The following is a 14,550-nucleotide window of genomic DNA, read 5'->3' as shown; positions in this document are numbered from 1 at the left end:
GTACGTATGTATAAATATATTTTTATATGAATATGCATGATTTGGCGCACCGTAGCGCGTGGCTCTGATGATTGATGGCGAGCTGGTTGATAATGACATTTATCTGTGTTAAATACTTTTCGATCAAATTAATTGTTTTTTAAAGAAATTTACGTAATTACATGTTTACGTATTATCATGCAAAGACTTGTGCCATTGTTGTGTACAAATATGGAAATACCATAGATCTGTTTTTGGTAGAAAATTGTATATCATATATTGAATGTAGTATATCCTAACTGTTTGGGCGCGCTTTTCGTTTATAGTAGGGTTAGAGTGGGGTTTTTATGATAATATAATTAAAATTATATGTACATTAGGGTGGGTAAAAAAAAATCGAATATTTTTCCTCCTGGGACTCTGAAAAATAGGATTTTAGACACATCTAAAAAATTCTCTCCATGTACATATGAACTCTAATTTGAACGCGATGATCCCCCACCTTACAGTTTTCTTTTTTTCTTATTATCAGACAGAAAAATTGATATCTCGCTCACAACCATTTGCTCACTATTTCGTTTCATAGATTTTGTAGAAAGTCGAATACTCTGCAAATATTGCGGAGAATTGGCCATACTGGATATAATACAGAAAAGGACTTTTGAATAAATTTTAAATATATAAAAAAATTAATTAACGATATTTTAGGTGTTTTCAAAAAAAATTTTTTTTAAATTTTTTTGTTGCGATTTTTCATTGATTGAATGTCGATAATTAGATAAACCAACATTTATACGTAAACCGTCTAGCTTTTATTGTATATATGTATATGTATATATGTCTATCTCATTCTTCGTTTTCCGATATCGATTTGGCCAGTCAGTCATTATCATATTTTCGTATGGAAATTTTGTTGATCACTTTTTCACACATTGATAACTTTGCCCACGCGGTGCTTAACATAGCACACAATCATTAGCGCCGGCATAGGCACTCATCAATGAGTCAACCTTATCAGGCAGCAAACCCATTAGTAGTGATATACGAGTATAATGCATGTCATATGAATAATATATGTATGCAATTTTTTCAATTAAAATTTTTTTTTGTTTTATTCGGTACATGATGGCCTACCCAGACGGATGACATTGGAGCGTCGATCAATCTATTTGGCCTAAGGATTTACGAGTGTTATCTTATGATTAAATGATATGCGGAATTGGCTTTATATACTGCAAAAACACATACATATCTACATATGCACCATATACATACTTGTATGTGTATGTGTGTGTGTAATACTAAGTAACTGGTTTTCGATTTGTCCCTTAACCGCATTGTTTGTTTGCAAACCTTATGCAAAGTTGTCAGAACCTTTTCGACAAGCACTACGTGAGCAGCTGCAGCGCGCACTATAACGGCATACAACACAAAGTCAAGGCGTTCGTACGGAGTCGAAAAGAAAAGTCATACAGCTAACATCATACCAATAACCGAACATGCTGAAGATCATAAGACTGCAACGGTGTTTCTCCGTCACCACCACCTTCAGTGTGCGCGGCATTGGCACTGTGACGCTGAGCGAGGAATGGCTCAAAGGTAAGTGAACGTAAGCATTGCATGCGGCCGTATACTCGAAGCGAGCGTGAATAAAAATAGAAGCACTTGTGTTAGACCAAAATGTACGCACGCAAGTGTGAGCACGAAGTATAATGGCACGTGACCGTGATACTGACCATGGAAGTGAAGACATAGTTGAGTGGTTTAGTTAGAGTGTACGAAGAGCAAAGCGCCCAAATTTGCTGATAATCTGAGTTGCGATATCGGCCGCGACTCAAGTGTGATCATATGTTTGACTAGTATCAATATTAGCAATATTTGTGACGCATACTAAATTGGTGGTAATTGGTTTGGTGGCATATTTCTGATATTCATCTAGCGCTGACGCTTGCTGTCTATATTTGTTTGTATGGCGTAATGAAATGTAGAGGCGTACTTTTGTTGACAGTTTCTTCCGATTAACACTTACTGCAGACTTTCGACTAAATTACACTTCTTATCCAAATATGAATCAGTTTTTAATTTATTTTTACATTTTGATTATTTTTAATTAAAATAAAAATGTGTACATACAAACATTTGTAAGTGCTAAAGAATGTGAAAAATATGACAGAATTGCTAAATGGTAAAACGCAGTTTTATTCTCCACATTTTGAATATGTTTCGAACCAAAATGTGTAATTCCATATCACATACTATTAATGCATGAATGTAAATCCTGTGCATATTCGTCCCTGGTTTCTATAGCTTTTTTATCGTTTGGTATTTCGAGTAGATAGTCAGTTTCTGGACTCGAATTCGTTGACTACGAAAGTGCAAATTAGCGTTCTCGATATAATGACAATTGAATAGTCCTTGGCCTACCAAAGTAAAACACATTTTTTGGCAAAGTTCGATTTTTTATTCAACATAGTCCCCTTCTCTTTTCGTTTTCGATTATAACTACGCCAATTAAGAAGAAGAGTTCCCTTCAAAGGTGATTATTCAGATCCTCGAAATTGTTTATACTTTTCGCGCCAGATATGTATGTAGAATACGGTGGATGCGGAAGCAATTCGAACCCCAATACAAGGATTTTTGCCATCGTTTTCACTGACTTGTGACATAGCTCTTTTTCTTCAAATCATCAACTCGTTGTTGGTTTTGATCAAAGGTGAGCTCGCTCTGCACCCACTTTGCACAGACCTCAAATATTCATATATCATATGATGTTGATATCTGTAGAGTACCTGCTATCTAGAACAACTTCACATTACAGTCATCCAAAATTATTTTGTGCCATTTTTGATGTTTTCGTCGGGGCTGTGAAGGGTTTAATAGCTTCGGTGCAGCCAAAGTTAACATATATTCTTGTTTCTTTCAAATATTATTGACATTGGGACAAAAAAGAACCTTAATTAAATTCCCTGGGTTAGTGATATTTCAAAAAATTTATTTTTCTAATTAGGTGGAACTGTCCTTAATTACTATACCAAATATGAGCGCGATCTGTCAACCAGTTTGTTTACAGCAGCTGCTTGAGTCGGTACATCTCAGTAGTGCGTTGCGATTTTTACAATGGATAAAAATATCGAAAAGAGAATTTGTCTTAAATTTTGTATTTGTACGAGTGGCACAAAGCCTTTAAAGATGGTCGAGAGAGCGTTGAAGACATTCCTCGTTCTGGACGTCTTTAGACCTCTTCAACTGATAAAAATATTAAAAAAGTCAGGCAAGTTTCAGGAGATGGTGAGAGAGCTCGACTCGGGGGAGATGTTTGTCCAATGATTTTGATGAATATTTTTGGTATGAAATGCATTATTTCTCGACTCGTCCCGATAAAGCTTAGTACGCAGCTCTCAAGAAACGTAAAAACTTCATATAAAAAAACGCTTAAAAAACAGTCAAGAAACTTTCCTGCGATAAATTTACTTGTGCTAGTACGCAGCTCTCAAGAAATCTAGTACTAATTTTTGATACTTTTTTTCAGTAAAATGTGAATATGACAAACCTGGTTTTGCGAAGAAACATCAAATCAACAATTGTTTCTTGAAGGAAATTCGAAGTAATCGTGAAATTCATCATAAATTAGTTGAAATCAATATTATGAAGTATATTCAATTTTGAAATGTTGCATAAAACCTACCAAACATCAACAACATTTCTTAAATCTCAATGAAAATATTTATGTTACCATACACATACACACATACATATTACGCACAAAGTTTGTTTTCTTTGTTTATTCTCTCTTGCTCTTCTAATGTGGATCATTCACAATGCGTGACCAGCTGTCAAAATTACTTGAGAAATAATGTATTTTTTTCTTGAGCAATTACTTGAGAGCTGCGTACCAACCTTTAAAGCTGTTTTTTTTTTCAAAAAGACTACGATTGTGACCGAATTTAAAGCCAAAACGCAATGAATACCATCTATCAACCACCATATTCACCAGATTTGGCTATGTGTGATTTTTTCTTGTTTCCCAAACTAAAATTTTCGCTCCTTAGAACCCGATTTCAGTCGACCGAAAAGATAAAACAAAACCCACTGAAGAAGTTGAAGGCAGCCCTAAAAAGTGCTTATGAAAAGTTTTTCGGGGAGTGGAAAAATCGTTGACATAAATGTAAAACATCTGGGGGTGATTACTTTGAAGGCGACAAAAAAAATTGATGAATAATTAAATTAAATGCGTTTTATTTACAATTTCTTTACTAAGCACTTTTTTGTCACAATGTAAATCGATTTGAGCGTTTCTCTAAGTCATTAGGTCTATAGTAAGTGCTGTTATTGTTCGATTCTTGATTATTGGAGTCTTTACTTGATTATAATAAAAAAGGGCCGAAAATGTCAATAATTGCTTTTTATTCTATTTATGTACTTCAATGCACTAATGTTTATTTGAATTGTTAAGTTTACATAGCACTTCAGATACTCTAATCACCCTGAATACATATACTATATTCATACTATATGTACATATGTATATACTTATGTACATTCCAAGGGATACCGTGACAGTAGGAAATGTTATTTATTGATTTCTGAAGAATTCGAAATTACCCGAAATACTCTCAAGAAGTTGCGATTTGAATAAAATTTTAGTATTCTAAACCTAGAAAGAAATATGTTAGTACACTGAAAGGAAAATGTAATATAAATTAACAGTTAACTTTATAAATATAAAACTGTCGTGAAAACACAAAATTTCGCGCTCACTATAGAAGATTATCTCTGCTTTAATTCTGGTATTTTAAATGTTTTTTATTCAACGATTGTACCAGTATTTTGTGTAATTTTCGATTCCATATCTTGAAAGTTTCAAAATCGTTTCAAAATGTTAGTTTTATCACTTTACTGCTGACAACTATGATTTTCGGAAAATCTGGTTAACAGTTTTCCGACAACTTTTGCTTCAGTTAATCCTTTCGGATTTGTCGGTATTAATATGTCCCGCTTAGTGTTTGTTAATGGCGCACATTTGTCCCATCTTCCAGGTCCTACCGAAGGAAATGGGTATATCAACAAATCCAATATTTCAATACCTATCAGGTAGCGTATAAGCTTGAAGGTTTTACATACCCTTTCAAACATATACATATGTTCCTATCTACCAATGACCAGTACTGTAAAGCTGTTCCTTAGTTTATCCACTTTACCAGCTACATATCTATAAACATCCCTGTATCTCTCTTATTTGTCAAATCACGCCACGCATACGGTACGTAGTAATTTTGCTCCCGGCATTTCCAAAATACGCAATGTATGAAAATGAAAAAGCAATAGCGCCAACAACAACAATCACACAGCCAGTTACCAAGGCAAAGAAAGCAACCCGAAAAACCAGCTGACTCTCGGGTGTGAGCGCTCTCTTTCGTGTTTCTCGCCCCAAAGGTCACCTTGACGCATATGTATGCCGGCATACATAAAATAGCAACAACAAATAAACATTGCTGACACACCAACCGAGAAAGCCTTACAGTACTGTATGTCCATATGTATGGTTGTATACTGCAAACGCCGCTGCTACAACAAAGCAAACGAAGCGACGCCGCTTTCATGCCGAATATCCAAAATTTCGTCATTCATTGTGATCCCCCCTTGTAGTCACCAAGCCAACCGGCTCCCAACGATGCGTGCGTGCTCCGACTGCTGTAGTCGTTGGCGCTGCTACAGGCCAACGTGGCGTTGTTGCTGCCCTCTACGTCACCACCACGAGTCATAGCGTTGCAGCAGCGCTGGCAGCAGAGATTCACTCACGTACATATAAGCAATATTCATACTGCGCTCGTCAAGTAGTTGTATCTCAACGAAATCCAGTCAAAGTCAAACAGTTCGACGCTGTCGCCGTGAGCAGACGTTTTAACGCGCTTTCAGTTCCCGCCAAGTGTCTTTTCAGTGTTCAAAACCGCCACTTTGCTAGACTTGCAAAAGTTTCATTCAGCAAAGAAAAAGAAAATAAGTACAAAAACAAAACCAACAGCGTAAACACAAAAATGTAAGCAAATAAATGGAGTTTCAATGCAATTTTTTTTTACTTTTGTTGAAAACGGAAAGCGATTGTGTGATTTGAAGCAATAATTCCATTTATTGTTTAAAGCCCGTATTGAGTTTCCTATTTGTTATATGTGGCAGTAACCAAGTGTGACGATTTTTTATTTATTTAAGTACATATGCACATACATACATATGTATATATTTAATTATATTTGCACATAAGCACAAATTTGTGCGCTTTGCATTACATCTACATACATAAGTACATAAAAAAGTGATTTTTTACAATTCCTAGTAAATATATGACCTCATGCACGTAGCGGTTTTTATTGCAACATTTAGTTTAGTTGATTAATGGGAATTTTTTGTCGAAATTTTAAACAATTGTAATGGCAAATGGTTTACGATTTTTTGTAATTAAAAGTCAGCGACAACTTCCATGAAATATTCACTACAAGTGTCTAAAAAATTAAAATTGAAATTTCAATAATAATATTTTCTAAATATTTCTCGCACTAAATTTATTATTTTAAATAAAAATAATTAATTAAAAAAAACCATATTCATTATTAAAATTGAATAAAAAGTTTATTTTATATATGATTATGCTATCATAATTTAAGTAGTATTTTAAAAAGCAAAAAATATGGCACATAAAAGATATTTCGTGGAGGTTCAGAAAACATGTACATATGTACATATGTACATATTTGTATATGAGTGTGTATATAAATACGATATATTGTGTATGTATATGATGTGTATACTTTGGTAAAGTAATTTTGGTATAGCAATGTCACCTTTAGACGTTTTGTCTAATGGAGATACATACTATATTAATTATTTATGTATAATATGTGTATATATGTATGTATGTACATCGATAAGCTTTCCGGTAGCCTTAATATTTCGATACAGAACATTGGAAATTTCTAAAATTAGCCTGGAAAATCATTAAGAATTGTTTTTTGGCAGCCAAGCGATATCGTTTTAGAAGTCAAAGAGGCCAACCCAGCAATATTTGGTATCCATGCTTTGTTGCATGCATAATCTAAAGCAGAAAGATTTTTTATGGCTTAAAAAATAAACAATTAACATATACTATTTATTTTCTTGTGCTAAATTTGGGCAAAAGTTAACTTTTATCGACGAATATTTAATTTATTTTACTGGAAGAAAACATTTGTAGGATAAACAGCAAATATAAGTATTTGGTAGTCAAAAAAGTCTTTTCGTATTTTGTCAATAGTTGTCGTTACAGTCGTATATCTCCAGTGCTACCAATCGCATTGTGGTGTCATACCATATTGTGTTGGAAAGGTGAGATTTTAAGCTTCATTTAACCAAAAAAAATCAAATTCGGGGAAGTTGGAAAAAAGTTACAGCTGTTCGAAAATGAGTGAAAATAATGAAAAAATTCGCGTTATTCTGAAATTTTTTTATAAAAAGGGAACAATGCCATGCAAACCACCCATGAAATTTGTGAAGTTTACGGCTCGTTTCTGTTCTGGAAATTTTAAAATTTCAATTTACATTGATGAAAGTTTCAAACTGATAGAATAATGTCTCTAGCGGAAAAATGGCAAGATGTGGTCGACCAAAATGGCACATATTTGTTTATTTATCTATTAATATAAATATAAAAAAATAAGTTGAAGTTTCATTAGAAATACGAAAATACTTTTTCGACTACTCAATATATATGTACTTGGGCTAAATTTAGATCAAAAATTAAGTTTTATCGAAGAAAATGAGATCGATTGGGGTCGCCTTTTCAATCTGATTCCATTAAAAATTCAATGTCCATTTAATTTTAAGCGGGACTACCATTTACATACATACATACATTTATCCTAGGAAACTACTTTTAAAATATAGTATTCTATAACCGAAAATTTCAGAGCTGAAAGTTTTTTATTAAACATTTTCCAGTAATAACGAAACTACCAACCAGTGCTTTCGTCGTCAAACTCATATTAAGATGAGCGGTAACAAAAAAATAAAAGGTTGCCATTAACGAGAGGAAAGTCAAAAAAGTTTAGGTTGAAAAGTTGAGGTGAAAGGCGAAAATAATATATAAAATCCAAATTTATTAATATCACTTTATTTTTGGAACTTATTCTAGGTCATGAAGCAACCGACCAAACTTTTGTTTCATGCACATTTTCCCACCAACTGCCGACAGCTGATAGCAACTACCACATATACATATGTACATATATTTTTCTACAAAAGAAAAAATCTCAGCGCTGTTGCATCTGCCACAAGGTGCATTCACCTTTCTGGCTGCAGCAACAATCACATTGCGTTTTTCACAAAAATTTTGTTTTTTGTCACTCTGTCTGCAGTTGCAAGTACTAAAACTATATATTACTGTATACATACATATATTTATATACCAAATAAGTATGTATGTATATATTGTATATACTTTTCTGTCTCCTCAAATTCGCTGGCTGAGCGCCCAGCTCACTTGCACTTTCGTTGCAGACATGCGCAATGAAAATGTTGTCGCCAACACTCACCTTCAAAACCGGCAAATATGCTCAACTAACAGCTGATGCGGATAAAGGCGGGCAAAGCAATGTCGGCTAGACTATGTGGAAGAAATGGCAGCAGGTGGCAGTTGGCAGTGGCTAGCTAGCCAATATCTTATGTGCAAATGTACTTATATGCTATAAGTACGCGGTTAGAGACATATGTTACATACTTATATACATAAGTATACGGATATATTTATGCCTTGCAGTGAAGTTACTCATATCTGTGGTAAATCTGTAGTAAATACTCGCAGTAGTATCTTCCCGAAACGAACTTCATTCTATTAAAGACATCCCTAATACACAAGTTTATTTGTGGCAAGTGTGGTAGAGTGTGAAAATAGCTCCATATTTTTCCTGTTTCCTTTTCGCTGCTTATTTTTATGTTTTTAGCCATGCACTGGGCCTGGTTTTGACTTTGAAAATGCTAGCTGAAGGACAAAACTTTTTTGGCTGGTGCGCTTTCAGAGTTCCTTCTTAGATACATACAAACGTACAAACGTTTATTTCCGTTAACAACGATTTGTCTATGTATATAGTTATTTATCAAAGTAGCGGAAGCGCCATTGGTGGGTGTCGGTTGTTTGTGGGGGTATTCGTGCCCGAAATGGTACACGAACTGTAGTAGAAGCGTTGTAAATGACAAAAAAGCCTCCACAAATAACCCCATGAAATTAGAGCGGCAAGTAAGAAAGTAAGAAAAGGCTTTTACTATGTTGTATTCCCAATATTATTAATTTTCTATTTTCCAAAACCAAATAATTTATGACGAAAATATTTGTCATCGTAATTAGTCGCAATAATTTTAATAAATTGCAATTAACGGTTATTAAGCTAATTGAGTGATATTGCGCGCCATGCTGATAAGGTTTTTGTTATCTGTAGAGGAAGAGGAAAAATAAAATCGAAGCTATTTTTGAGTTTATAAATCATTATAAATATTTGCGATTATGATGCAGGCAAGGTATATACATATACATATGTATATACATATATATTTATACGTACAAACAGCTGTATCAATTTCTAGGGTTTGACTAATTGAGTCTGCACAGCAAAGTGCGCGTTTGTTTGCATATTTATATATTACAACAAATATTATCGAATATTTGTTTATAATTAAAAATAATCACAATAACAATAAAGCATATCATAAAAAATGTTTAAGTACACTTAGGAAACAATTTCGAAAATTATAACAAGAATATACTAGGTCGACTTACATATATTAGAGTGTTTCTTTTTTACTTTTTTTCAATCTCCTCATGAAATTTCTAGGAAATATCCTAAAAAAAAATTTCTCAAAATTTTTGCCCTTATTATTAATTTTAAGTACTCGGCCAAGGCATGTAAAGACTTTCCATTGAAAATACACGAAAATCGTAATTTTTTATCTTTTGATTTTTTATCTTTAAATTTCTATAGCTCAGAGATATTTTATGGCATCGCTTTGATTTTAGACACGTATTCCTCAGAATTGAACATTCTACAAAAGTGCCCATTGCGACAAAATCGTAACTCACACTGTTAAATGACAAGAGCTACAGAGAGGATTGAAAAAAAACACCTTAATATACATATATACATATATAGTACATAGCATAAAAACTTTAGGCTTTATTTTTCCAGAATTATTATATTATCTGGCAAAATGAACTTATTGTACTGTTTTTGAACTCAAAACCCCTGCTACCACTCAAAACAGTACATTTTTGTGCCCACTCGAACTTTGCTTTAGATAACCGTTAGTATTTTTACTATACCACACTTTTTTCTAAAAAAAACTCATTAAATAATATATTTCCATATATTGCCATAAATCGATTTGATATTGCATGTTCAGGGTCATAATACTAGCTTTTCCTCGGAAACCCGCAGATAAGATAAACACTCTTGCAAATGTTGCAAAAAAAGATGAAGTGACTATAACTGTGTTTAGTATATATGTATATGTATGTACATTTGTATATCACTAAAATTTATAGCCAACAATAAACTAAAGTTAATGCGCCAGTTCATTCAGTAGGGGAACCAAATCGACAAAATTATTTATATAGTTACGTATAATTACGTATATAAGTACATATTATACACATAAGCGCACCTACTTATTTCTTACGCATACGGTATATACCGGGTAATCTTATCACCGAATTCTTATTGACTAAAATAAATATTGGTCTTGAAGTTATGCACGTGAATTCCAAAGTGAAAGGAAGCCATAAATTTTTAAGAGGCCAAAAGCATTTAGTCATATAGTACATATGTAAATATTTATGTTGAAATGGCAAATTATGCGAGAAAACACGGCCTTGAAAGTATATTTGTAAAAGAGATATTTTTTTTATTTCGTACTTTTTTTATATTCTTAAAGGGGTATATTAAGTTTCGTTTAGCTATGTACATACATATATGAGTGTGCCTATCTGCTTATACCCGAGTTAGTCCCTCAGTTTTTGAGATATCAATTTGAATTTTCGCAAACGTCCTTTTCTCTCCAAGAAGCTACTCATTTGTCGGAACCACCGGTATGCGACAACTAAAACATATAGCTGCCATACAAACTGTATGATAAAAATCAAGTCCTTGTATAAAAAAATTTTTATTAGACAAAATATCTTGACAAAATTCTTTCACAGATTATTTTTCCAGACAACCTAAATATCTCCGTATAATTTTTTTCAGATCGAACCACTATGGCAAAAAGCTGCCATACAAACAGACCGATCAAAATCAAGTACCTACTGAAGTGTTTTTTTAATTTTCTTACTTTTTAGTTTAATTTCATATACATACATACATATGTATGTATATATGTACATATGTATATTATATACAAATTATTAAAAGTTCTGGAAAAATTTGCATTAAAACATTAACTAATTCCACTTGTGGCATGCATTAGCGGCAAGCATTTTAAACTACATAGACAATATAGTCACTAAGTTGTTTTTGTTTTAGTGAATACACACTTGTTCGAACTCGTCATGGCCCCGCCAACGCCTGCTCATAATTATAATACATTTCAATTATTAACATTCCGCTTCATTGAACTGAGGAAAGAGAAAATTTCCATTTGTTTGTTGTTGTTTTTAGCGCTTAGCTAACATATGTACATATATTGGGCCTTCTCCATATGTATATGAATGTATGTACATACATATATATGCGATTTTCGGCAAAACTGCGTGTAAATGCAAAAATTGAAATAACCTTCATGAAGGTCACCTTAACTTGCGCCAGTTGGGAAATATTTTCTTTTCAAATATTGTGAGCTTAGAGCGACATTTTCGCAGTGAGTAGGTCAGCGTTATTATATATAAATATATACATATAAATAATATTTTTGATTGAATAAACAGCACGTGGAAGCGTGGCACGCAACAGCTCAGCAATAACAGACTGCAGACATGTGATAAAGGCACTCATGCCATTCTGGTCACATGAGCGAGGGCGCCAAGCAAGCGAGAGTAGGTAGAATAAAAGAAAATTCTTGACAAGAGGGGGTGCATGCGTACATATGTATATATTGATATATGTACATATATTTGTCACATATGATAACTGCAAAATGATGACAAAATATTCAAAGAAATTTTTTATCTACCCCTTTTTTAGACCTCGGTTCAAAAACAGTCGCTTCTGTACTTCTAGTTCATGTCTCATAAATACATATTCGATATATTAATTGGTTTCCTATCGTTTCTTCTTTCTCTTGTAGTTAGAATGGCTAGCGTATCGGAAAATCTCATGTCCAAAGTGGCGGAAGTTTTACCTTCCGGCGGACGTAAAGTCACCATTGTCGGCATCGGCCAAGTCGGCATGGCTTGCGCTTTCAGTATTCTCGCACAGAATGTGTCCAACGAAATTTGCCTTGTCGATGTGTGCAAGGATAAGTTGCAAGGTGAAATGATGGATTTGCAACATGGCTCGAATTTCCTTAAGAATCCCAAAATCACCGCCAGTACTGAGTACGAAGCAACTGCTGGCTCACGTCTGTGTATCGTAACCGCCGGCGTACGTCAAAAGGAGGGTGAATCCCGTTTATCGTTGGTGCAACGCAACACCGACATTCTCAAGCACATCATTCCTAAACTGGTGCAATACTCACCCGACACCATTTTGTTGATGGTCTCCAATCCAGTTGATATTATGACTTATGTCGCTTGGAAGCTATCCGGTTTGCCAAAGAATCGTGTCATTGGCAGCGGTACCAATTTGGATTCGTCACGTTTCCGTTTCTTGATGTCACAACGTTTAGATGTGGCGCCCACCTCTTGCCACGGCTGGATCATTGGTGAGCATGGTGATAGTTCAGTGCCCGTATGGTCGGGTGTGAATATTGCTGGCGTACGTTTGCGTGAATTGAATCCCAACATTGGCACCACTGAAGATCCAGAAAACTGGGAGGATGTACACAAGAAGGTCGTCGATTCCGCCTACGAAGTGATCAAGTTGAAGGGTTACACCTCATGGGCTATTGGCTTGAGCTCCGCTTCGCTCGCCTCGGCAATTTTGAACAACACCAGCAACATTGTTGCCGTCTCAACCTCTGTACAGGTGAGTTTGTGTGGAAAGCAGATAATTATGAAATTTTTATTAATTGATTTTCTTATTGTCATTTTAGGGACAACACGGTATTGACAAGGATGTATTTTTGTCGTTGCCATGTGTGTTAAATGCCAATGGCATCACCTCGATCGTCAAGCAGATTCTGACAACCACCGAAGTAGAACAATTGCAGAAATCCGCCAACATTATGGATCAAGTACAGGCTGGCATTAAGTTCTAAAGCGTCTGTAATGATCGAAATGCGTATGGAAACTTGCTAGAAGCTATATAAGATCAGGAGATGTTATGTGTAAAATAAGTGTTTGTCTTGCAGAACTTACCATAGTATTTATTGACTTAATTTAAATGTTTGAACAGAAAATCTCCGCGCTAAACTTTTATAGCCAAAGTCAAGTTGTGTTAATTTAGGTCATACTTACATATTTGTATGTGATTAATTTATGTGTTTATTTTTACGTTTTTATTTTAAATGTTCCTAGTCTAAAAATACAGCAACACAAAAATAAAAGAAACAATTTTAGTTTAGTAAAACATAACCTGAACTTTTTCATTTCCGTTTCGCCAAGTTTATTTTGAAAAATTATTATTTTCTTAAATTTAGTACAAAGTATTAAGGAGAAGAGTAGAGAGAGAAGAGAAAAAAAATCAAAACAACAAATGTGTACAAACAATTTTTTGCAATTCGGAGCATTGCAGATTATTGAATACTATGAATCAACCGCAACTACCTCATTAGCATAATTTTTCTCTAGCACAAGCGGCAAGTCAAGAACCCACAGTCACTGTGACGTCATAGCTTGAAGAAAGTAAAAGCGACAGCGTTGCATTGGTGTTTTGTGCTTGTTTTAGTAAAAATGTTAATTAAAAATTTGAAGTTAATTAGCAAAAGCCAGAAAACTGCAACGGCTAAAATAAAATATTAAGAGATATCAAGAGAATGCAGTAACAACATTCCTTGAAAGTTGTAGTAAATTTTTTAAATGAAATCTTAATTAAGCACTCAACTTATTACCCTAGTTAAAATATACTATATGTATAAAAATTATCGAAATTTGCACTCTGTAACCCATTATCAAATGCACGGAATTAGAATATACGAAGCAAAAAATTCTCAGGAAAATTTCGAAAAAATTTGGTTTTATTCATTTCTTGTTAAAGATGGCTTGGTCTGCGGCTGACTGGTGAGAATATTAACTTATATCTTAGAAAGATCACTAAGTGTGCTTAGAAAGCTCGAATCCATTCCAAAATCTTAAGGTTTTATAAGCTTCAAGGAAGTTATGCTGTGAAAAGTGGAGGAAGAAACTAGTAACAATTATCGGTTTCAATTATATACAGACGGATGGCTAAATCTACTGGCTTAATATAGCAAGTACGGCATAGAACTGCCCTGATCCTTCAATTTTTCAGCAACTTATAAATA

General features: G+C 34.0%; 1 protein-coding gene across 2 annotated transcripts; it reads left to right on the top strand.

The window, feature by feature from the left end:
• Nucleotides 1–1,286: 1,286 nt before the first annotated feature.
• Nucleotides 1,287–13,587, top strand: LOC120777435 (L-lactate dehydrogenase). Of its 2 annotated transcripts, none has more exons than XM_040108741.1 (3): nucleotides 1,287–1,578; nucleotides 12,277–13,115; nucleotides 13,183–13,587. In XM_040108741.1, exons 1-3 carry the CDS (start codon nucleotides 1,479–1,481, stop codon nucleotides 13,345–13,347), a joined length of 1,104 nt encoding a protein of 367 aa, XP_039964675.1. In that variant the 5' UTR covers nucleotides 1,287–1,478; the 3' UTR covers nucleotides 13,348–13,587. The 2 variants fall into 2 exon arrangements, with proteins under 2 accessions (XP_039964675.1, XP_039964676.1); XM_040108742.1 differs by lacking the exon at nucleotides 1,287–1,578 and adding an exon at nucleotides 5,815–6,016.
• Nucleotides 13,588–14,550: the final 963 nt, after the last annotated feature.

Source organism: Bactrocera tryoni, chromosome 5 (assembly GCF_016617805.1).
Source record: "Bactrocera tryoni isolate S06 chromosome 5, CSIRO_BtryS06_freeze2, whole genome shotgun sequence".
NCBI classification, from domain to species: Eukaryota; Metazoa; Arthropoda; class Insecta; order Diptera; family Tephritidae; genus Bactrocera; species Bactrocera tryoni.
This window is presented reverse-complemented; position numbering and strand designations above follow the sequence as displayed.

Coding starts and splice junctions, on each gene's coding strand:
- LOC120777435 (XM_040108741.1), top strand. CDS start 1,479: ATGCTGAAGATCATAAGACTGCAACGGTGTTTCTCCGTCACCACCACC. Junction 1,579..12,276: donor GAGCGAGGAATGGCTCAAAG/GTAAGTGAACGT, acceptor TTTCTCTTGTAG/TTAGAATGGCTAGCGTATCG. Junction 13,116..13,182: donor CCGTCTCAACCTCTGTACAG/GTGAGTTTGTGT, acceptor TTGTCATTTTAG/GGACAACACGGTATTGACAA.